This window comes from Aulonocara sp. 'chitande type north' Nkhata Bay, linkage group LG12 (assembly GCF_057382095.1).
Source record: "Aulonocara sp. 'chitande type north' Nkhata Bay isolate Kocher_YH1m ecotype deep benthic linkage group LG12, A_spYH_male_GT1.1, whole genome shotgun sequence".
In the NCBI taxonomy this organism is placed as follows: Eukaryota; Metazoa; Chordata; class Actinopteri; order Cichliformes; family Cichlidae; genus Aulonocara; species Aulonocara sp. 'chitande type north' Nkhata Bay.
Window position 1 is genome coordinate 21820778 of NC_141355.1, and position 24460 is coordinate 21845237.

General features: G+C 44.0%; 2 protein-coding genes and 1 long non-coding RNA gene across 7 annotated transcripts; 1 reads left to right on the forward strand and 2 right to left on the reverse strand.

Annotated features, from left to right (window-relative positions):
- Nucleotides 1-1954: 1954 nt before the first annotated feature.
- Nucleotides 1955-8333, reverse strand: pik3ip1 (phosphoinositide-3-kinase interacting protein 1). Of its 2 annotated transcripts, none has more exons than XM_086314310.1 (6): nucleotides 7903-8333; nucleotides 7593-7721; nucleotides 7075-7191; nucleotides 5541-5657; nucleotides 5281-5359; nucleotides 1955-3686 (listed from the first exon to the last, which is right to left on the reverse strand). In XM_086314310.1, exons 1-6 carry the CDS (start codon nucleotides 8012-8014, stop codon nucleotides 3470-3472), a joined length of 771 nt encoding a protein of 256 aa, XP_086170436.1. In that variant the 5' UTR covers nucleotides 8015-8333; the 3' UTR covers nucleotides 1955-3469. The 2 variants fall into 2 exon arrangements, with proteins under 2 accessions (XP_086170436.1, XP_086170435.1); XM_086314309.1 differs by having other exon boundaries at nucleotides 5541-5723; nucleotides 7903-8199.
- A 1414-nt stretch (nucleotides 8334-9747) lies between these two features.
- LOC147317414 (tRNA (32-2'-O)-methyltransferase regulator THADA) lies at nucleotides 9748-24448 on the reverse strand. Of its 4 annotated transcripts, XM_086314314.1 has the most exons (32): nucleotides 24243-24448; nucleotides 23968-24148; nucleotides 23796-23882; nucleotides 23685-23712; nucleotides 23424-23572; nucleotides 23225-23344; nucleotides 23020-23140; nucleotides 22654-22799; nucleotides 22493-22577; nucleotides 22279-22415; nucleotides 19471-19668; nucleotides 18642-19362; nucleotides 18220-18372; nucleotides 18013-18122; nucleotides 17770-17930; nucleotides 16690-16844; nucleotides 16448-16612; nucleotides 16214-16362; nucleotides 15982-16119; nucleotides 15798-15902; nucleotides 15511-15711; nucleotides 15262-15412; nucleotides 14803-15055; nucleotides 14135-14371; nucleotides 13816-14023; nucleotides 13347-13535; nucleotides 12548-12807; nucleotides 12275-12445; nucleotides 11928-12194; nucleotides 11637-11839; nucleotides 11429-11545; nucleotides 9748-11326 (listed from the first exon to the last, which is right to left on the reverse strand). In XM_086314314.1, exons 1-32 carry the CDS (start codon nucleotides 24365-24367, stop codon nucleotides 11283-11285), a joined length of 5535 nt encoding a protein of 1844 aa, XP_086170440.1. In that variant the 5' UTR covers nucleotides 24368-24448; the 3' UTR covers nucleotides 9748-11282. The 4 variants fall into 4 exon arrangements, with proteins under 4 accessions (XP_086170440.1, XP_086170439.1, XP_086170438.1 ...); XM_086314313.1 differs by having other exon boundaries at nucleotides 9749-11545; nucleotides 13816-14020; nucleotides 24243-24447; XM_086314312.1 differs by having other exon boundaries at nucleotides 9749-11545; nucleotides 24243-24447.
- Nucleotides 10900-15079, forward strand: LOC147317415 (uncharacterized). The gene is made up of 3 exons (XR_015131835.1): nucleotides 10900-11361; nucleotides 11657-12753; nucleotides 12882-15079. It is a non-coding gene; the product is annotated as an uncharacterized LOC147317415 (long non-coding RNA).
- Nucleotides 24449-24460: the final 12 nt, after the last annotated feature.

Here is a 24460-nt window from a genome sequence, read left to right on the forward strand (position 1 = left end):
GCTGTATAGGCTCGAAAGCCTACTACCAATTAAGCATATTAGGTGATGTGCATCTCTGTAATGAGAAGGGGTGTGGTCTAATGACATCAACACCGTATATCAGGTGTGCATAATTATTAGGCAACGTCCTTTCCTTTGGCAAAATGGATCAAAAGAAGGACTTGACAGGCTCAGAAAAGTCAAAAATAGTGAGATATCTTGCAGAGGGATGCAGCAGTCTCAAAATTGCAAAGCTTCTGAAGCGTGATCATCGAACAATCAAGCGTTTCATTCAAAATAGTCAACAGGGTCGCAAGAAGCGTGTGGAAAAACCAAGGCGCAAAATAACTGCCCATGAACTGAGAAAAGTCAAGCGTGCAGCTGCCAAGATGCCACTTGCCACCAGTTTGGCCATATTTCAGAGCTGCAACATCACTGGAGTGCCCAAAAGCACAAGGTGTGCAATACTCAGAGACATGGCCAAGGTAAGAAAGGCTGAAAGACGACCACCACTGAACAAGACACACAAGCTGAAACGTCAAGACTGGGCCAAGAAATATCTCAAGACTGGTTTTTCTAAGGTTTTATGGACTGATGAAATGAGAGTGAGTCTTGATGGGCCAGATGGATGGGCCCGTGGCTGGATTGGTAAAGGGCAGAGAGCTCCAGTCCGACTCAGACGCCAGCAAGGTGGAGGTGGAGTACTGGTTTGGGCTGGTATCATCAAAGATGAGCTTGTGGGGCCTTTTCGGGTTGAGGATGGAGTCAAGCTCAACTCCCAGTCCTACTGCCAGTTTCTGGAAGACACCTTCTTCAAGCAGTGGTACAGGAAGAAGTCTGCATCCTTCAAGAAAAACATGATTTCCATGCAGGACAATGCTCCATCACACGCGTCCAAGTACTCCACAGCGTGGCTGGCAAGAAAGGGTATAAAAGAAGAAAAACTAATGACATGGCCTCCTTGTTCACCTGATCTGAACCCCATGGAGAACCTGTGGTCCATCATCAAATGTGAGATTTACAAGGAGGGAAAACAGTACACCTCTCTGAACAGTGTCTGGGAGGCTGTGGTTGCTGCTGCACGCAATGTTGATGGTGAACAGATCAAAACACTGACAGAATCCATGGATGGCAGGCTTTTGAGTGTCCTTGCAAAGAAAGGTGGCTATATTGGTCGCTGATTTGTTTTTGTTTTGTTTTTGAATGTCAGAAATGTATATTTGTGAATGTGGAGATGTTATATTGGTTTCACTGGTAAAAATAAATAATTGAAATGGGTATATATGTTTTTTGTTAAGTTGCCTAATAATTATGCACAGTAATAGTCACCTGCACACACAGATATCCCCCTAAAATAGCTAAAACTAAAAACAAACTAAAAACTACTTCCAAAAACATTCAGCTTTGATATTAATGAGTTTTTTTGGGTTCATTGAGAACATGGTTGTTGTTCAATAATAAAATTATTCCTCAAAAATACAACTTGCCTAGTAATTCTGCACTCCCTGTATGACAGTTGCCAATCCACGTGCATGGTGCTGACCTGTGAGTACAGGTCCCACTAAAGAACACCAGGTCCTCATGGAGTCTGTTTCTGACAGTTTGGTCAGAAACATGCACATCATCAGCCAGCTGGAGGTCATTTTGTAAGACTCCTGTTGTGCTCCTCGCGTAAAGGATTTAGATTCCGTTACCACCTGCAAGATTGTTCCCTTTCAGTGCACGTGTTGTCCCTTTTCATTTGTACCAGAGCAGGTGGAATGGATCCACAAAAGTTTAAGTTTTCTGATGTTTAACTGATTTTGTCCTATAAACAGTCAGCTAAACCTAAGCCTGTGTTGTGTTTAAGAACTGCCAGCAGGGGGAGCCAGTGCATAAAAACGTCCTTCCTTTGAACAAATCAGCTCTATTGTATTGTTTTCTTTATTGCAATAAATGTAAGAAAGAACATAGTGAGTCCAACACACCTTATAAGTTGTACTTTTAGCTTTTTTTTATTTTATTTCAGTCTCGGCAGTGAAAATCTGCATTCATAAAAATACAAGTTCTAAATCCAAACGCTGAACAAAAGTATTTTAAACACACTGCTACTATAAACAATGATCGCAGCCAGCGCACAGACACTTAAAATAACGGAGCAGCAGTAACTAAACATTACCAGTGATACGGATCCAGCAATAATCACAAAACAAGATGCTCTGGAGTGATTGGATCATAACAAACAACATAGTAACGCAGTGAAAACTACCATTGCAAAATCTTGATGATGTCTAACGTTTTTAATTATTCTCAAGCAGTCATTTTAGTCCTGTTTTTTTAAGACACAATAAAAGCCTCAGAAGGGGAAACGTACAACAGGCAACCATACACATGCAATCATGTTCTCGAGTGTTTTTATGTGAACACCTAAACTTTGGACTGTTTCTACTATCTACTCCATTCCTGTGTCAACTCTAAAGCATCGCAGCGCACACCTCAAAAGTGTCAATCTAATCTAGACCTCTTCAGCTACACTGCCCTGCACTGCAAAGACAGATTTTTATGTTTTGTTTTGTTTTCTAAACGCGTCTGGTCTGTGTTGCGGCAGTGCTATTTCGTCTAACTACTGTCTCTCGTTCATCCTGAGGAGACTCTGGAAAATTTCCTGTCACTCCTTAACCTGTGAAAAAAAAATAGCAAGTCTTCTTTTTCACGTCTTCCCGGGACCACCATCGATGTTTTCAAATCAAATTTACCTGTCGGCTGAACACGAAAAACAAATCTCCAGGAACATTATAAAGGAAATACATTCAGAAGTATCATGCTAAGGCAGTTTTTTGAGTTATAGGCCTTCCCTTGTCTTTAGTGGGCCTGTCTTACCTCACACTCCCTCATCCTGTCTCAAGAGGGAGACTATTTTTGGACCACATCTGTATCACAAGTGTGCACGCAAGAAAAAGCGGTCTTTATGCGCACAGGTTTCTTGTCTGTGCCTCCCCGCCAGCACAGCCAGCAGGTCACTACAAATCAAAATAAACCAGATATCCATCACATAATCAAACCTCCCTTGAAAAGCAAAAGGTTATGAACATTTTCCCCGTTCCAAACAACACCTCTTTACACACTGGTGTCATTACGTATTATTATAAACACTGACTTGATATTCGTATTGTTATTTAAGAGAATAGCCCTTATTCTCTTGGCTATCAAAAGTATCAGATATGAACATTAAAGACCTCCAGACGTGCTCATTAACAACAGATCCACTGTAATGGGTTTCTAGTTGTTAAGGCTGTGTCCACTGTGTGTGAACTTATCTTGTTTGTGCCTCACGTGTTAAGAACAAATACAGAAAGGACAAAGCTTCATTCAGTTCAAGTCTCCGGAGACAACACTGCCCCCTGCTCCTTTAAAATAGACATTACTCAGGGAGGTGGAAAGGAGAAACAGGGAGATGGGAGTGCTTTGGTCCATAAAAGAAAAGAAAAATCATCAGGAACTAGATGCCCGCTCATGCTCCAGGGGTACCGGCTTGCTGGGCCATGAGAGGGTCTCCGCCATCCGCGTCGTCCTGCACGGGAGTGGTCTCATGCTCTGCTGTGATAACAATGGTGTTTTCATCTACAAGCTCACAGGTGGGATTGGAGAAAGCCGACAGGGGCAGGGTGATCCTCTGCATCTCACGCTCATAGACCCGCTGCTCATGCTGCTTCTTCAGGTCCCGACCCCTAAAGGCAAACACAAAACATAGATCGGTTATGATATCTCTTTATATATAGTTAACCCTCAAAAGATGAATCTGCAATAACTGATTTTTCTAAATGGATTTTTGTTAATTAACAGTAGCATTTGTTCATTCTCCCTTTTAACTCTTAGCTATCATGCAAACAACCAATCACAGTCAAGTCTTGTTTTGTTTTCAGCATCATGAAAATATCTATCATTCGCATGCACTCAGAAGCCTTGTCGCTGATCCTACACACTGTATTTCTGGGCGTCACCCGAGGCAGCATATTCACGATAAGGGTCTTCAGAGAGCATACTGTACGTAGATAACACAGCCTGTTACACCAAGCGCTGCATTGTCAGCAGTGGGACAGATGGCCAGAGGAACCCAGAACTCACAAGCTGGCAGGGAGTTTATCTACTCCAAGGCAATGCAGCGACGGGAAGCAGCACGAGGTGACCTTCTGCTGATCTGAAGCCAAAACAGGCCAATATACGCCTATCTGCCTGCTCCTGTGCTGTCTTTGCTCTGCCTTGAAACACTTTATATCACCACAAAGTCTTTAGACTTCTCACAAATTTCCATTTCTTTTCAGGACCAGAGGGTTAGCGATACACGAGATGTAAAAAAAAGATTACTTGTACTTAATGCTACAAAATGAATCAGTGCACTCCTGGAGGTAATCCAAATGGATGGTGTTTGGGGTAGAAGGGAAGCCTCGAGGGGATTGGTTTCCTTGTCAATAAGCTATCTATTCCCACTGCAGGCTGTTTCCACTGGGATATAGTGTGCAATCTTTGCCTGGAGAAGTCTGGGGTGAAATCTTTCCTCAGCTCTTCTTTTAGGTGGCATAAGATAATGCAGAGTCAGTCAAAGACAGCGAATTGCAAAGAATGTAAGCATGTCTCCCACTCATCAAACCCATTACTGGTGGTGATGCTGCCAGTGTATGCTGAGGCCACTTATAAACCCTTTGACATAATATGCTTCTCCTCCTTATTAGTAATCACTTCCTAATAATAGAAAACGAGGACGGGGCAGCGCTAATCAGATAGGACAGCGCAACACAGATCCGGGAGGGCATTTTGTGTTTGCCAAAGGGAACCCGAGTTCCCTCTTTTGTAACATCGGGGCTAACGTTTTGCACGTTACATAACTGTACGCTTCCTGTCCCATTCAGCCCCTCCTGCTTAAAATAAACTGCAGGCATTTCATTTCATGCCACGTTTGCCCTCATGTTCTGTTGTGGTTTTTGTGAGAAAGCTCATAAAACTGCTGCCTTGCTTCTGAGAAGAACAACAGAGACCATCGGTAGGGAATCTGTTTAATAGTCGATGGCCTAAACTTAAGAGTACGCCGATGACACGTGATGTCGTGTGAATGAATCATTCCGGTATTTCTCCTCCACCTTTCAAAGCTATCAAAAACACTACAAGCCGGTTTAAACTGGACGATGCAACTCTGAAGGATCGCATTTTGGCTTTATCTCACATCTAAGTAGCTCACCATCCATGAACAGACAATCCTGAACATCCTCATGCACACAAATCCCTCTGATACTGAACCAGCTGGCCTGCTGTGAGTAAGATGCTCACCTCTTATAGAAGTAGCCCAATGTGATGCCCACTCCAAGGACGATTATAATCCCCATCATGATGATAGCAAGGACATATCCTGAAAAACAAAAGGAGAAGAGGAAAATGGTTAAAACAGAAGATACAGATATATAAGAAAGACTTTCAGCTCCTTTAAAAACTAAACTGTGTAATTTATAATTAAAACGTATTCAAGCTGCAGGTTTGTGCACAATGCCAGCATCATACATGTTTTTAAAGTACAAAAAAGCACAGCATACCAATAGCGCCAAGGTCCTTCTTCTTTGCTGGTCCTGTACGAACTCGCTGGCTGATCCCCATCACTGGCTGCAGAGCTGGAACATCTCCCCGCGAAGCTTTGGCTGGCTGAGCGCTCTCTGTGGAGGGAGTGGTTGCTTTTGTACTGAGGGATTCAGTCTTTGCTGGTATGGAAGAGTATTGTTCTAAACATACAGCAAAACAACCTTTTAGTGGTCTTTCCCCAAGTCATGTTTTGCCATATAACAGAAGTAATAGGTTGTTTTTTTTTGGCCATAAAAAAACTTTTTAGTATACTGAGGATGCTTGCTAATCTGTGAAGGCACTATTAATGCTAAACATTGCACAGTGACGTGTAATGTAAAAGTAGTAACAGTCGTTTTGGAGAAACATATGCTGCCATTCCAGAATGTGAAGTCATTGCATGTTTGAAAAGGCAATTCCAATGAACATCCTGCAAAAACTACAGCAGCATGTCTGCGTAGTAAAACACTCTGGGTCTGAACCTGGAGTTTTTCCATTTCCTACCTTTTATCTCTACTTTTACATGAAGTAGTTCACTTTGGCAACCCTAACCCAAGAATATGTATTTATGCTTTTAAAACCTAATATATAGTTTTATTCTTTAGTGTGTGGCGGTACTTCAATTTGACCAGAAGTGGACCATGTGGTGTCCAATTACTGCTGGTCCAACAACATTACCGCTGACGCAAAAACAGCGGTAATGTTGTGGCATGACGAAAGCTCTGAGATTTCTCTCAACAAACTGTTGGGATGTAAATCAATAGGGGACTGACGAGCACGTGCCTTTTGGGTTGTTTTTTTCCAATGTACCAGACACAAACAAGCCCAGCACAGCCAACTGCCACTCCAACAGATGACAACGTCTGCTCTTTAAATCTTTTGTTCCCCGTTTCCTCCACAGAACTTGTTTATCAACTCTGCCCCAGTTAAAGGGCAGGAAGTCATAAACTGATTCAGCCAATTAGCTGCTGTCTCCGTGGGAAAAACCTCTCCTCTGTGCCAATAAGCTCGGTGCTGGGCGTGGTCAACGGCTTTCCCCAAACAGAAGTTTGAGACGCGTGCGCTGGTGCTTTGTTATTGTATGACTTTTGTTGGCTCCCCAGAAGAGACGGAGACAAAGGTCACGCGTGATTCCTCGGAGTAACTTAACAGCGCCCAGCTGACCTACTACACTCTTAAAAGCAAGTCATCACTGATCCATCTGCAATGAGACTGGAACAAGTTTTAGACATGTGCTAGATGGAAACTTTGTTTTTTAAGTGATAAGAGTTTCCAACTTGGCTGCACACTTTTTGCATTGACTAATAAGTTTTACCTCAAGCTGAGAAGCTAGAAAACATCATTATTAGCAAAAAAAACAAAAAACCCCCATTTCTACTGCAAGGCCAGACAGTGCAGCTTATTTTTGGCCATGTTTCTACAAATGTCGAATTTGTTGTGCAAATGGAAGTTGTACTGTGCATACAACTCGTATAGTATTAATAATTACCGCTGTGTATAGGGTTTACCAACCTTTGCATGTCTCAAGTGCACAGGATTCTCTCTGAATTGCTCCATCTGGGCCAGCAATGTAGCACCAAGGCCTCTCAGAGGCGTCTGGGTTTCGGCAGTAATTGTGATCTCCAACACCTACGGGAGGAATGATAAAAAAAATAGCATGTGTCTGATACCATGCCTTGTAGAAATAAAGGCCAATCTCTACATGTCTGTCCCCACTGTGTGGATTCATTAATCATTAACACTACTTCATCACAGTACAATGAACGGCCTGGTATGAGCACAAACAAAGGAAAAGAGCAACTGGTGCATAAAATAGGCCACTTAACACCATCAACAGGCACAGATGCTGAAAATTCACATCTTTTATTGTATTTCACAGCCTTTCCTCTGATTTTGCCATGTCAGCACCTCAGCCAAGATGTTCCATGCTGTTTGTTATCCAGCACGGAAACTGTTGTGCCCAATAACTGTGGGCATTTCAAATCTGACTTCATTTTAAGGGGGGCATTAGATCTAATATAATTTTGTACCTTTTTCTGAATCTGGATGGATTGTAACATCATAGTCCCTTGTAGTATTGGTCCAGATTAGGCAGCTCAGACCTGAGGAGGAGTTCTGTTGTTCTCCTCTGTAGTCCACACCATGGGATCTCACGCAGTCTGAGCGAAACAGCAAAACAACAAGTGAGCGCAAGACATGAACTTATTTGTGCAAAGAAAACGAAAGGATAGAAAAATAATATAAACATTCACTCGGAGCACAGCTTTTAGAAAAACAAAAAAAGAAAGAGGAATTCAACACACACATACATAAAAATCAGTCTATAAAGCACAACTTTACCTTTTTGGTCTCCATTTGATGCCCTGCTCTCCACCAGAGCCACGCTCAGGAAAACAACGTGCAAAGAGAAAAACACTTTGCAGAGCTGACGGGCTGATTTCACAGACAGCATTTTCCCTCTACACCAAAAATGTATATATATATATATATTTCAATATATACAAAGTGTTTCCGATGGAGGACGAGCCTGTGCTGGATTCAGACACACTGCCCCTCTTGCTGCAGTCCCAGCCCTTGTTTTTGTCAAGACGAGCTCTCAGCTTACTTCGTAAACAGCCTTCTGCGGTGGTGGTGGAGGAGGAAGAGGTGTCCTTTGCAGTGCAAACCTCAAGGTCCTAAAGCCTCACCAGATTCCTATGCAACGCACACACACACACAATGAACATGCACAATGAAGAGCATACCCTGAAAAATAATACGTGCAGCCTTGATAAGAGATTGTTTTGCTTAAGCTGTGAGGAGAACTTATTCCCCCCCCCCCCCCCAACTATCAAGCCTCGATCCTGTTCCTTAACCAAGACTATTTTCCACACTTACAGCCTTTTCTCTGGTTTCCTATAAATAGCTGCTCTACTTTTCCATTTCCATGAAAAAAAAATTAAAAACTTTTCCATTTTTAATCCCTCTCCAACTGCAAGGTCTTATCTGGCTCTAACTACTTGGTGCATTTATCCAAACTCCCTCTTCCTGTTTCCCATGCTTCCTCTCCACCCCAGGAGGCTTTCTTTTTTTTTTCCCCCTCCCCCATTGTTTTGTTCTTTTTTAGGTGGATATTGTCAGAAGTTGACTCTGCTGAACCTAATAAAGCAGGGCTGCCAGTTGTCTCTTCCTGTGCACAGGGAGCTGTATGCTCAAAGCAGAGTGGAGGCCTGTGCCATTGTTGGCTGACTAATAAAGAGGGCAGCCAACCCGTGACTCAGTCAATGTTCACTCTGCCACTTTTCAAATATATGCTTACTCAGTTTTCAGGCAATCACCAGAGCAAACAGTGAACATGTGTGCCGTACGCTCCAGTACACTCTGGCCTCTCTGGATCTAATCATTTTGTCTCATTGAGACTATCTATGTCATAAACACTTGCACTTTTTATCAGCACGACTTTCTCCAGAAATGAGCTGCTGTAAAGAATTCTCCTAAGAAATTTCTCTCCATCGTGGTAAGGAATCAAAAAGTCAACATGACCATTCGATTATAGTTTCTCCAACCTGATGAGGAAGACTTCCTTACCTTCAGAAATGTGTCTGAGCCCTATCTGAAATCGACTAAATTATAATAAATATGCCTTGTTGGAGATTAAATGAAAGAAATCTGTGAAAACACATGTTGGCATTGTCTGCATTCATCTTTGTTCTCCTCCACAGAGACCTGCTGCGCTAAATGTTCACGTTAAAAGGCTAAACTTCCTGAAATGTTCCAGCTCATGCATATAAATTAAACAATTAAACTACTAAATCTGAGTGATCTGAAGCTTTAGGCTGTGTAAGGTTGACCATTCACATTGACAATCCAGATGCCTGTGCCTAATATTTGATGATTTAAAGGTTTGGAAAATGATAGTAAGCAGCACTAATCATATTAATGACTAACATTTTTCCAAAGTATCACCCTTAAAAAAGTTCTTGATTATATAAACTGCATAAGCTTTTTTTTTTTTTAAATCAAGATACAAGAAGCTGTCATTTCAGATTTCATATAAGATTTAAGTCATTATAAAAAGAAAACAAAACTAAGTGTGGGTATTTTCTCACTGCAAACGCAAAGATCAGCTGGGTCCCTGTGGTAGAACAGTGGAAAAACATGACGTCCAAACAGTGCAGTGCACACACGTCAGTATTTATTTACACATCACATAAAAGAGGCTTCGCATACATGGTCTTGTTTCACGTTGCCATAGTTAATCATTTCATTACCAAGGGCACGGGCTTACTGAGAACCCAGAGACTGTCAGTCACAAAGGCCGTCAGAGGCTTTTCTTGAAGCAGATGGTCATTTTCCAGTTTCATGCACACTTTGCCTCCAGGAGGAAATCTCTAACCATCATGACCTTAAACTCACTTCTCATACTTTGTTTTCAAGTTTAAGGGGAATAAAGGAGCGTTCAGTCAAAAAAAACACAATTAAAATAGCTTTTCATTAAAAGTACACTTTTATTTTCAGGCATGTGAAAAAGCTTTCAAGAGTTAAAATAACAAGATTATTAAAAAGTAGGAAAGTAAAGTGTGTTTAAAACTAAGGAAGGGAAGCATGGTTTTGTTTTTATCTGCAGCTGCAAGCTGTAGGCACTATTTAAACTCTTAAAGGATTCTAGATAGAATGATTATGTTTGTCCAAATATGGCCCCCACACTTGTGTTCTCCTGCTTCCATTATTTAAAATGAGCCGGTATCAACACGGCCCACACGGTTTCCTTTGAGGCTCACGCTAATCTCACAGTACTCAGGTGTGGATTTTGCCATGGCTCATAGAAGACACATTGCATAAGTTTAATCTACGAGCCATTAATACAAGCTTATAGTCATTACTGTTGCATAACCTAGATGCACACAAGTGCAGCGCTTCATATATGCACAGTGCAAGCACATATAGAGGTAGGTTCAGATACAAATAAACTGATAATGCTGCACTACTAATCATGTCCAATGACAGCATGTACACCCGCTTTGATGTCCCTGTTTATCTAATAACAAGAGCTGCCCATCTCAAACAAAAGCAGTGATGTAAGACTGCTCAAGTGTGCGGTCTATTGCAGGGCAACCGCCGGCTCTCAATCACATTCAAGTCCATAATCATCAGCCCTCATGTGGTTGGAAAGGGAACACTTATCCAGGCAGAAGGCCTCTAATGGAACAATAAAGCATGCACTGTATTCCCCTGGTGGGTAGCAGGCAGATAATTTCTCCAGATGCTGTTGCATTACATCACTGCATCACTCTGAGCCTCACTGCTGTCGATGCTCAGACACAGCAAACTTGTAGCTGGGAAACTGTTTATGGTGATCAAAGGCAGACCTGCTATTCTAGTGACTGTAGCTCTACAAGAAATGAACCAACCCTCAGAAAATGTTATTAAACTTTATTAAAAGGCATTGTATCATTAACATCCCTCTAGAGATTAGGAGGAGCAGCTGTTTTCTTTTTCTTCTCTTTTTTTTTTTAAGCATATGTTCAGTTGGCATGAAGAGCCTGGATGGTCTCTTTTCTGTAGAGCAAATATTATAATGTCCAGAAGTGGTAGCAGCTCTTACATAACCTTGTACTGCAGCATCAGGATCTGCAATACTCATTCACGCCTTGGGCCTTATACGAGTATGCCATCATCATCATTCTTCAAGTGTCTGCAGGTAATTTTATCCACAGCCACATCAGCCAAAAAGGCTCTGCTCATTGAGCGCTCTGTCGTAGTGGCAGCTCTCCAGCCACAGCAGCTGTCAAAGCAGAAGGAAAGTGGACACCGTTCTGAGTGAGTAGACTACAAACGTCCTGTAAATGCGTGTTCACGGATAAAGGATCACAAAGGTGTTGTATACAATTAGATGTTTTCAGTAGTCGGAGGAGGAAGGCAGCCCTGGTCAACAGGCCACACAGGGTGCTGTGGAAACGGGGGTCCACAAGGAGAGCCAGCCATAAGGGGGTCAATGATTCAGCTATAGAAAGAATAAATAATTGAATTATAACATTGAAAATTCACAAATATGCAAGAGTATGTATATGGCGTTTGGCATGCTAATGTGGCACCTGGCTGGACTTCTTTGCAGACTGCAAGGCCGTCTACCACCTGTGCAGCATTGTCCTGTGCCCATGAATTCAGGCTCCGTGCCAGAGAAGAGGATTGAGAGTACTTTTCAGCCATCTGTAGCAGGTAAGGCAGTACATGCACGGACATCACAGAGGGCTCTGCAAACACATTGGCCTCATCCTGCTCATACAGACTGGAACACCTGAGAGAGGGAGCAATAAGCCACACGCAGTTAATATGGTTATATGGTTACGTTTGTACAAATGCATTGATTCAGTGATGAAACGTACCCCTCCACCGAGGCATGTCTCAGCACAGATCTGAGGTCAGACTGAGGCAGGTGACACATCAGCACCTCCAGTGTGCCAGGAGCATCCCAGCACTCCTCTAGCAGCACATCCAAGAGGAATGGCAGAGCTTGATTGACCTGCACAAGGTAGACATTCCTCTGGCTTTGGCCTCTTCTTGCATGGTGGAGCACGGAGGCGAAACAAGCCGCTTTAATCCTCACCTCCTGGCTTTGGTCCTGCAGCAAGTAAAGGCCTGTGTTGATCAACCTAGGAGGGAAGATTCAGTGTTCTGAAGTCTTGCTCATCAGAGTGCATCACCTGACGACATGCTTTGACTTCCTTAATACCTGATCATAATGGGAACCAGAGTGCTGCATTCTTTCATTGTGTGGCTCATGAGTGGTGCTCCAGCCACACACAGAGCTTCAGCGCATGCTATCCTGAGCACTTCAGGGACATCTGGGGCCCAAAGGCATTCCAAAATACCACACCAGCGCTGGATCATGGATATCTTTAGACTGATTGGCAAAAGAAAAGAAGAAAATTAGGGCTGCAGTGAGACGTACTCCAATATGGGACTTAATAAAGAAATAAAGTGGGGCAATAAAATGTGTAAAAACCTGGATTGTGGCCAATGGGACAGCAGCAGGCTAGCAGCAGAGAAAGCCTGGGATAGAAACTCTGGCCCGCCTCTCTGGTCCTCCAGGTCCCTAAGCAGCAAATCCAGACACTCAAGCAGAACTGGCTCTTCCAGTGGGGCCAAGAGTACAACACGCTGGGATGAAGCGGTATCACCTCTGGCCATCACTGCCACCAGGGCTGCAAGGTAGCTCCTGCAATACTCCACACTGCGGCTCAACAACGCCTCCCTTAAATTTGCCTGGAAGTGGATTTGATTGTAAGACGTTCAGGTTCTTTTTTGTCTTTTAACAGATAATTTCTCTTTATTTTCAGTTTACTGAAAGCAGTGCTTATGCATTGTTACCAAATCAGATGAACAGGTTAAAAAAAACTGCTGGAAAATAAACACCAAACCACAAAAGAATCATCTTTCCCACTGTCTGCAGATATTCAGGATCTTATCGGATCTTTTTTAAAATGGGTGAGTAACACTGGCAGGAAACAATGCAGTTGGTTGATTTAGCGATAACATAACACACAAGTGATATAAAGGGAATATATCCTCAGCACGACTGTGCTAGAGTCGCCCTTTTTCCAAATTATAATAGTGTACGGGCACACCCTTTCTTTTGCCAGCTGTCAACCTCGGCTGGCATTATATTTAAGATTATCTTTGGCTCAAAGGTTTCCTCTCATTGTATTATAAGAAGGTCGTTACAAAAAAAGCTGCTCGGCTGGTTTTGGGAAAGTCTGCTTTCTCTGTGCTGCCTCAAGTGTAGGGAACAAATCACGTTTTACCTGCAGCACCCTCTGGACCACTTCTTTCAAGCCAGTCTGCCGCAAACTCTGCCCATCCAGGACCCATGCAACCAATGTGAGTCTAAGATCAGGGCTCGCTGAAGAGAAGTTCTCCCAGATTTTGCATGCCCACTGTTGATCTGCACATAGAAAGTGAATGGCTTTTTCATGGAAGGATGACATCCCAACCTGTGGAAACAGGTATAGACAGGCTCAATACAGAGCGGATTAGGCAAAAACAAAGAAAGACTTGTGGTAAAAGCAGCTGCAAATATATTTTCTGAATCAACTAGATACTGAGTGACTGAGATCAAGAGAAGAATCCTTAAAAAAAATTTAATTATATTGATAACAGTCACATTTGTGCTTATTTTATATAAAATGAAGGAGCTACATTTGCACCAGCCACATGTATCAGGCTTTGGAAGACCTTTTATGGGCCCAATAAACGGGTTAGTAATTCACACACCTGAAGACTCTGCTGAGGTGTTTGGAGGTGACGCAGGAGTGTGCTGCTGAGATCTGAAAGGTAGGTCTCACAGCAGAATCTTCTAAGAGCATCGACCACATCGAGATAGACTGCTCTCACCAGGGGGCAGCGTTGAGCTTCAGTCACCATCCACAGTGACGCTATTATCCTGCTCAGCACCTCAAACAGGTTATCTGAAGGGGTGCTGCTAATGGAAACGCAGCAGGATTTCAAAACCCGACATTCTGATGAATGAACAAAGCCCTTTGAAAGCCTGAAAGTGTGAGATGAAAGAATAAAGAGCTCTTTTAAGTCTCACCTGTTGCCGCAGAGAGCTCTTTCTAGAATAGCTTTGATCTGCAGCAGCTGTCCATGGAGCCGGTTGTGAGAGCACTGCTGCTGTGGACTGGGAAGTTGAGATGTCAGGTTGATGAGGATGTTCATGTACTCAGAGGGAGGAGTCATGGCAACCAGAGCCTTTGAGGCCATCATTCTCACACTGTAAATCGGACTGGCAGACAGCTGGAGTAAAGGAGGCAGGAAGTCTGACAAAGTTCTGGAAGAAAGGAGGAAAGCCAGGAGATTCACTTAATTAAATATTGCTCAATACAGAGATTTATTAATGTGCAACTAACATATACCAGAAATGTATAAATGAAACAAAATGCTGACCTATACAAGGAACATTTTGATGAATATACTTATTTTTATTCTTGTCAAGAATTCCAGCAAAATGAGATTGCTTATTTCTAAATGTTTTATTCTTGCTCTCAGTAGTTATGGTAGATAGCTATAGCTACATATTTACTGTGCAGACATGAGAGTAATATTGATTTTCTTATCTGACTTTAAGCAAAAAAGCAAATGTGAAAACTTCCTAAAATGCCTTCCTTAAATCGCTGGTCTTCAGTGACATTGTAAAGTCACTGTAATGTTTCAATCTTACTTCTAATCAAACTGTTTAAGAGAAATGTAAACATTACACACTCTTCTGAGTCTTGAACACCGGGCTGGAGTTGGGCTAGCAGAGTGAGAACAGGGTAGAGCGAGGGTTTGAGATGTAGCTTGGCCTCATTGGGTGGACCCTCGAGGTCTTGTGCCGACCCTCTCAGCTCGCCCAGGAGGAAGGGCTGGAGTGCAGGATAGTGGAAGAAGAAGGCAGCAGGAGACATAGCATGCTGCGTGGGGCCAGCCTCTTCAGAGGTCGACCGCTGGCCGAGCATTCGTGTGCAGAGAGAACCTGGAAACAGAGGATATTTAGGGCTGAACTTAATAGCCATATTCCTCAATAATCAAAATCGGTTTCTTCTTTAAAAGGAAACTGAGGTATTACATATTACATATATTTGTACAGATATTTAAAAATGGAGAAAACACAGTAACAGTCATGATGAAAAACTACAAATACATAGTAAAACTAAAACTCTAAATGAGTGAGTGTCTCACTGTAAAGTTGCAGAGCAGCGTTCCTCATGGCCCAGCAAGGAGAGCTGAGCAGAGTGAGTGACAAGATAGCTACATCTGACGCAAACTGAAGGATAGCTGCTCCCAAAGCCGTGCTCCGCACCAGAGCCTGCAGGGTGTGCACTGCACACACCTGTAAGAGGAAAGCACAATTATTCCACCACCTCTGCTGTTTTTTGTTTTGTCTTTTTTAATTACAAAAACCAACATCTTCCCTCTGTAGCTACGCACCTGTGGCAGGTCCAACGTTTGGTCCCAGTCATCATTTAGAGGAGTTCTGGCTGTTTCCAGCAAGGTTTGCATACTGTGGGCTAACAGTGGTCTTGCTTTACTCGCTTCTTCTGCAGACAAAATGCACAGGATCAGCATAGGCAACCCCGCAGCCCGCCGGGTCACAGATGTAGAACGAAGACACTGAACAACCTGCAGTCCCTGTAAACAGAAACGAGTGGAAAAACTCAATCTAAAAGCCAACAATCCGTGTAAAGCTTTCAACCCGGGAATGCACCATCACTTACTTTTTTCAGCATTTGGGCTGGGATATCCCTGAGCTCTGGATCACTGCTGCTCAATAGAGAAGCGCAGAACTTTGTGAAACCTATACAACATCCCTCTACTGCCCCCTGGTGAGGAAAAAATATAGTTTCATAAAGTTTAGAACATCCAGACTCAGTGCCTCTCAGTGGGCTCTATAAAACTTACCCAGTGACGGCATTTGAGAAGAATATTCTTGAATATTTCTGCAGCTTTGATTAGATCCTGTTTTGTTAGAAGGCACTTGCTGGGTTTGGATTGTGTGAGAATTTTCTCCACCAAAGAGCCTAAAAATATTCCTATTTCCTAATCAGAAAACAAATAATGCACATTTATCAAAGTGGTAAAAACATCTTCAACGTTCAGCAATCAGTTTGTGCATCTACATCTACAGCTATACCTTGAGGGAGACCCAGCAGCAGGTGAGAACAAGGCTGTGCTCTTCAGAGAGCAGGACACACTCCTCTCCCTCTGCCTGGCCACCTGCAGATGTTTGGGCTATCAGAGAGCTGATGGCATTTCCCATATCACAAAAGGAAGGCGGTGCATCTAGGACGAGACAGAGTAATTTCTCGAGAGGTGTAGAAATAAATCTCAACTAAGTGAGAAGTGTTTCTGCAGACTGTTCTGTTACCCTTCTCGCTGGCACATGCTTCCGGATCTCCGTAAAGAACACCGAGCAGCAGCAGAGAGATGTTCTCCAGCAGGCCCAGCACCTCCATGCTCAGACTGGGGTCAAGTGTGTCATATACACTGTTGGGTGTCTCAAGCAAACACCTCTGAAGAGCACTTAGAGCACCTGCAACCCAATTCGTGACAGGATTTAAAGGACTGAAACTTTTTTTGAGGTTTATCTTAAATGTCTCTCAGTCTCACCATGTATAGGCTTTTCTCTGGCAGCAAGCATCATGTCTGCCTTGGCTGTTAGATAGTGCTCCTCGAGCTCCTTCACCAGGACTTTAACCATGCAGAAGGCCTTTGAGTTACTTTCCCTACTGTTCAGCCTGCAGCCCTCACACTGGTGTTTTGATCTACAGTGACAAAAAAACGGAAATTAATTTTCTTCCTGGTGTCCCCAGAAAAAAAAAATGGCACAATGGATCCGATCGTCACACCACAGTGAATCTAAATAGTCCAATCAGAGTCCAAAATATACAACGAATAAATGTCATCAGTGAGAATGAAGCTGTTTTTAAGCAGTTTGTTCCAGTTTGATGTACATTACAATTATCAATGCTAAAAACAAAGCTCTGTTTTTATGTAAAACATTGCATGTCTGGTTTCATAATACTGTGTCTCCTTAGTTCATATTACCTGTGAATACAAACAAGTATTTTCAAGCCACAAAAGTTTCTTATATAGAAGACTAAACTGCACGCCATCCTTTCTGCACTGTTCTTCAATGAGCAGTGGCAGCTCTGTTTTGAGTGAGCTGGCTCTTATTAAGCGTGAGGTGAGAACAAAGCTTCTGGTACGTCTGTAAATTTTTAAAAAATCACATGTTCTTCTAGTGGAAATGTCTTTTTATTTTAGCAACTATATTACTAATCTGAGTTAACCCTGATTTATGTTTTTTCACAGAGTTTGGGTGTTCAGTAACTTCCCCTGCCAAAGAAATCTCACTACCTGTGAAGCATTTTCTAAAGTTCCTTTGTATTATCAGCAGGCAATGCAAACTGTTCCTTTGACTGCCAACTGCATCTACACAATCAGGAGTTTATGGACCTACAGCATCATTTAAAGAATCTTATCATTTCAATTCTCCAAAAGCAAGAAAAGTACTGTAGCATTGGAAATGCTACAGTATTGTGCAATAGTGACATATTGCAGGGGACCAAAACACACCACTCTCTAATAGACTGCAACTCTTAATTAATCAACAGCTTGTGCTTTGAATCCACATGCCAAAAAAAAGAAATATAATAAGAACGACAGCCTTTAGAGAGCAGTTCTTACTTCTGAAGGAGGATCTTCATCATCAGTGCTCCCATTTGGGCCTCCTGCACCCGGGGACTGCATAGAAGCTGTTTAGTTCTCGTATGCAGCACTTCAGTGAGATCATCTAGAAAACTGGGTGGAAAAAATCTCAACAATAACCCAGCAGCGAGCTCCCGAATCTGGGGGGGGGGGGATTCCTTATATTCAGCTTCGATTGATTTAAACCAATTAAAATTTCAAGGTAAGAAACGGCATCTCTACCTCATTTGTAGAATCTTCCAAACAGCTGAGAAGTACTAGCTGTTTCGTCCTGCAGAAGAAATCCCACTGTCCTCTCTGTCTGGCACAGCTAATGAGAGAACTGATATTTGCTGCAAACATGTTCCACAGATATCATTAAAAGCCAAAAAACAGGAGGGAAAAAATCTGTTAAGTGTAGAATATCAGCATCACATTTTCCAAACGTACCCGGAGGTTGTCCCTTCTTCCTGTCTGGGCTCCAGGTGTCTGTGCAGGTCTCCAGCACTGCTGAGAGCAACAGCAATGCCGTCTTCTTTCTCTGATAACTGTGTCCTGGTGCCAGATAGGTGTATGGAAGCTGACTCAGCCATTCCACAAATCCTATATGACATATGAAAAGAAGAAGTCACTCACCTACGCACTGTTCAAACCTGTTTGAGACTGCCTATCAATCAGAAGAAGCTGGCTTAAAGGAACGATCGCCTTAAAGGGAGGAGAGTTTGTTTCATACAGAGGACCACCTGACTGCCCTGGTGTAGGTTAAATGGGGATTATTTTGAATTGTGAATCATGCAAAGCTACTCTAGTATAGTCTAAGGACAAAAATGGGGAACTAGAAAGGTCTCATTCAAAAATGATGATTTTCTCACCTATTCCCTGATCTAAGAGATCCTGTGTCCTTTCCGAGTGAGAGGATTCTCCTTTCTTTTTGCCCTTCTGTCCTCTGACATATGCCAAACAGCCATCTCTGATCCGAATCAGAAATTTCTTCACTCCAGCCTGAAAATGTTGGCGAAAAGGCGAGGAGTCGCAGTTTAGATTCTGAGGTATGAACGTCCTCATGATCGCCATCTCCTGCGGAGTTGGTGTGTCTTTGGTCTTCGGGCAGCAGCAGAGCAGATTGAGAGCAGCAAGTCGTACTTTGTCATCTGCAGATCCTAGAGCTAGCTGGAGGGTCTCTAAGGTGGAACTACCCTGAAGGGCCCAGAGGGAGTCTCCAGTTACAGCTCGATAAGAGCTCAAGATGCAGGCCCAGGCGTGGAGGTGACCTGGGGTGTATGGGTCCAGGGAGGCCAGCATGTGGTCCACAGCAGAGGGGAACACCTGGAAGGTGCAGGGTAATAACTGCGTTGCACTGTTGTTCTGTAGAAGAGGCACTTCAGATGTCAGCGCCTCATGAAGGACAGATTGCCAACGCCGTGCCCAGTGACTCGCCAGATCCAGCTCCGCGTGTGAAGAAGAGCCATCACACAGCTCTCGCCTCTGCTGCTGGATCAGACTTTTATAAAGCTCTGACCCACACGGTGCCAGGTGATTGGTAGACAAGCACTTCAGGAGATGACTGGATATTTCAGGACACTGATCCAGCAGCTGAAGACAGGAAGGGCAAAAGAAAGACAGAAAAAGTAAACAAAGACATGGCCAATAATGACTAGCTCACAACCTTAATTAACACTGTAACTGCCTTTAAATTCTCACCTTGTCAGTACCCAGATACGGCAGCAAGGCGCACAGGCGATGATACTTAGCTTTGGCTTCCCAAGGTAGCTTCATTATTCGCTCGAGCAGAGTAAGATAAAGAGCCCTCTTTGTGTCACAGAACTGTTTACAGTCCATCTCATAGAGATCCAGCAGCAGAAAAAATGCACTGCGAGCAGTTTCTGACACCCCGTCCACCTGCAAACACACAGTACGACAACCCTGGCTGTAATATGACTTTATTATTCCAACATCAAAATGGGCTACAGGGCCAGACCTTTGCCACATCTGGGTCAGTCTGACCACTTGTCACTGTTTCTAATCCCTGCATATGCCCCCCTCAAGAAAACTGCTCTTACCATCACAAAGAATATTACCATATGGCCAGAGGGTGCCTCTCAGCAGCTGCAGGACTGTTTTGACAGGACTAACTGGGATATCTTTGAACATCAGGACTTGGAAATGTTCACAGACAGTGTCCTCTGCTATATAAAACACTGCATAGGCACTGTTACAGCAGTCAAACGGATCCGGGCTTATCCCAACCAAAAGCCCTGGATGACCCGGGAGGTCAGGCAGCTGCTGAAGGAGAGGAACATTGCGTTCAGGTCTGGCAAAAGGGATTACTACACCACAGCCCGATCCAACCTGAAGAGAGGCATCAGAGAGGCAAAGGGGGACTATAGGAGGAGGATTGAGGACCATCTGAACAGTAATACCAGCCGGCAGGTGTGGCAAGGCATCCAGCACCTAACCAACTATAAGATCAATCTCGGCGCTGCGGACGGTGACCTGGAGCTGGCAGAGGAGCTGAATATCTTCTTCGCCCGCTTTGAGACCAGGGTACCGGAGGTATTGGAGCCACAGCAGCAACACGCCACCCATAGCAGCACCACCCTCAGCCTGGAAGAGCACGAGGTGAGGCGCATGCTGCAGGCTGTTAACCCGAGGAAGGCGGCGGGTCCTGATGGTGTGCCAGGTCGAATATTGAGGGATTGTGCAGAACAGCTGGCTGGGATCTTCACCAGGATCTTCAACAAATCCCTCGCACAGGCGACTGTCCCACTCTGCCTGAAGTCCTCCACCATAGTCCCCTTGCCTAAGAAGCCCCACATCACCGGCCTGAATGACTACAGACCGGTGGCACTCACCCCAGTGGTAATGAAATGCTTTGAGAAGCTGGTCCACAGACACATCACAGCAGCCCTGCCCCGCAGCCTGGATCCACACCAGTTTGCCTACAGAGCAAACCGGTCCACGGAAGACGCTGTAGCCACAGCACTCCATGCTGCATTAACTCACCTGGAAGAGCATGGTAGCTATGTGCGGATGCTCTTCGTGGATTACTGCTCAGCTTTTAACACCATCCTTCCACACAAACTGGTGGCCAAGCTACAAGACCTGGGGCTTCCATACAGCACCTGCATGTGGATCAACAGCTTCCTCTCGGGCCGTAGACAGCGAGTCAGAGTTGGCCATCACACATCCTCAGCCCTGAGTCTCAGCACTGGCTCACCCCAGGGCTGTGTGCTCAGTCCACTGCTCTACTCTCTCTACACACACGACTGCACTCCTCGCCACCACAGCAACATCTTTGTGAAATTTGCAGATGACACCACAGTGGTGGGGCTCATTTCCAAGGGAGACGAGTCTACGTACAGAGACGAGGTGGAGCAGCTGACGTCATGGTGTAAGGCCAATAACCTCCTCCTCAACACTTCAAAAACCAAAGAACTCATAATAGATTTCAGAAGGAAAAAGGCAGAGATCCAACCACTATTCATAAATGGGGACTGTGTAGAAAGGGTGGCAAGCTTCCGCTTCCTGGGAGTCAATATAGAGGAGAACCTTTCCTGGAGTGTGAACACCTCCGAGCTGCTGAAAAAGGCCCAACAGAGACTGTACTTCCTGAGAATTCTCAGGAGGAATAACATCACACAGAGACTGCTGGTGTCCTTCTACAGAGCCACCATTGAGAGTGTTCTAACTTACTGCATATGTATTTGGTACACTAGCTGCACAGGGGCTCAGAGGAAAGCACTCCAAGGGATCATTAACACCGCCCAAAAGATCACTGGCTGCCCTCTCCCCACACTGGAAGTTCTACACAACGCCCACTGTTTTAAAAAGGCCCAAAACATCATAAAAGACACCTCACATCCTGGCCACTCCCTGTTCGAACTGTTGCCCTCAGGGCAATCAGAGCAAGGACTAATAGACTCAAACACAGCTGTTATCCAACTGCAATAACACATCTCAATACTACAAAAAAATGTCCATCACGCCACTCTTGTGTTAATCTATGCACGGCCTGAAGCATGTGTGTGGGAATGTATGTGAATGTTTTACTGTTACATCTTATTAGTATTTTAAGTATTCTTATCTATTTTATTTATTGAATTTTATTGTTTTATTTATATTTTGATATTGCTAGGGATGATGCAATGATCGGGGACCATTCTTCATTTCGTTGTTCTCGTGACAATGCCAATAAAGTTTCTGATTCTGATTTATTGAGCAGCTAATATGACATCAACCAAGACAGAATATAAACAAATTTGATTCCAATTACAGTCTATTTTAAGTCTTTTGTCTATCAGACATAAAAATATACAAGACAAACATGGTTACTAAAGAATTATAGAGGAGAGGAGCAGAATATGATAGGATATTTTTTCTGCTCCCCTTTCCTCTGCCTATCCTACTCCTGTCCTCTGTAATTCTTTCCATATTGCCAATTTTGTCTATCGAAGAGTTTGAATATTAAAAACGTCCCACTTCACTTAACAATAATAGTTCTGTTCTCACCGGGCTTTCTGCATTGGTCCAGATGAGGTGAATGAGCTGCTGCAGCAGAGTGCAGTTGTCAGGAAGAAGGCGAACACGTGTCGCCTTCCACAGATCAGCCAGACATTCTTTCACCTTCTTCAGCCATAAGTTTAACACTGCAACAACACCTCAGGTTTATGTAGGCCACAGAAGTGTTGCAAAGCATGAACAAACAGCTTAGGCAGCAACTCACCTTCGAAGGCAAAGTAGTGACAATCCAGCTTCTCCTCGCACAAAGTAAACACCAGAGGAAACAAACCGTGCAGCAGCAGGCGATTCTAAAGAGAAAAGTTTGGAAATGAAAGCAAACACAACCACAATGCATGCTCTGAGGTGGACTTCAGGTAGATTTACTTCTGGGGCGTCCTCATGTGAACTGAGCAAAATGTGAGGTCGACAGCAGGTCAGGAGACCTCTGCAAACAGCCAGTCTGGCCACTCCATCCTTCTCTGCAGGGTCGCACTGCACCCGGAGAACACCGACAGCCAGCAGCCAGGGCTCTGAGAAATAACAGGAAGTGGGAGCTATTCAGCAACGAGTGTCCACACACTTACAGTGTGCTGTAGAATCTGTGATAACACATTGTGTGCATAGTTTCTGATCAATTTTTAGACATAGTGCAACATATATTACATGTATTGGCAGATGTTCGCTTGGGTAAATATCTGTTCAAATTCCAGTGCTTGATTTGCTTCTACATTCATGTCACTGCTTCCATACCCAAGTGAGAGACCTGTAGCAGACTCCAGGCTGCAGCTCCTCCAGCTCCGTTCTCTGAGGCTGTGTTGATCAGCATGGCCACGGCGGTGCCGGCAAGAAGACGAGTGTCTCTGTTGCAGCACTGCACGACAGGACACAGTCAGCATTAAGCTGTAACAGCTGACATTTATCCCGTAAGTGAGTGATTAATTAATTCTTTAGAAACCTGTACAAGTATTATGGCCATAAGGGTCTGCAGGATCTTTTGCACTGGGGCTCTCTGTTCCTCATCCCACACCAGAGGAGCAACATCACTGGACAACAGCTGGAATATCTGCAAACACACCTGCAGAGATTACAGTTCTCCGGTCAGTGACAGAGGTCACGCAGTAAGTTGATGATGATCCACACTGCTCCTCGCATACCTTGACTGTAATGTAGCACAGCGGTCCATCTCTCAGGGATTCTTGCTGCAGTGCGACAGGGAGTAACTCAGAAACTTTGTTCAGCATGGACATGTACGACTCTCTCCACACCTCACGGCCAACAGTGCTGTCTTCCAGGAACATACAAGCTGCAGACAGTGTGTGTATATATATATATATATACGCACAGGAACAACAGTTAAACACAAGTTAAAGGTGGCAACTTACTAAAAATAAATGTAAGTTTAAATTTGTTCTGACCTCTTTGCAAATCCTCAAAACACAAAATCTGAAATGAAGACAAGGTCAAAGTTGGCTGCAGTCCTTTTATGGAAATGTGCGACAAACCAAAGCGAAGTGAGGACTCTGTACCTGGTCACTGTGGACTACGGAGTGGAAACACTCACGGGTCTCTCTAAAAACCAGCTGGTGGTCCACCTTTGCTAAATGTTGCAACATCTGTTAAGGAATAAAATAAAGGTGTAAATGTGCCTTTCTGTCTTTAAGCTGCGAACAGCCACATCGGACACAAAGTAAAGCCAACCTGGTCCACTTTGCGACAAGCTGTGGAGATGCCGACCATCTGCAGCTGCGTGGATATGAGCAGCCTGACGAGAAGTGTGAGATGGTCGTTTTCTAAACCAGACAGCTGTGCTTCAGAAAGTTGTCTCAGCAGCTGGACAGCTTCCTCCAAGCAGCGCTCCTTGCATCTCTTCACGCCGCTCCTGTTCACGGAAGCGCACTTATTCAGCCAAACTTTTCAGAACAGCATGCAGTGTTTTAGAAAATAGCTATGCGTGCCTGAGGTGCAGCTGCTACCTGGACGATTCAGACAGTTTCTGAAGAAACTGCCTCAGAGTCCGGCTGACGTTCTCAGCTGCTTCATTCTCGGAGATCACACAGTCCTGCAGACTTCTCAGCAGCTCTTCAAACCCCAGCATCATCACATCGATTCCACAGTACAGATGTGTACTGTTTCCAGACTCCCAGCGAGCACGTTGATTTACAGGTCACGTGACAAGACTCTTCTTCTACTA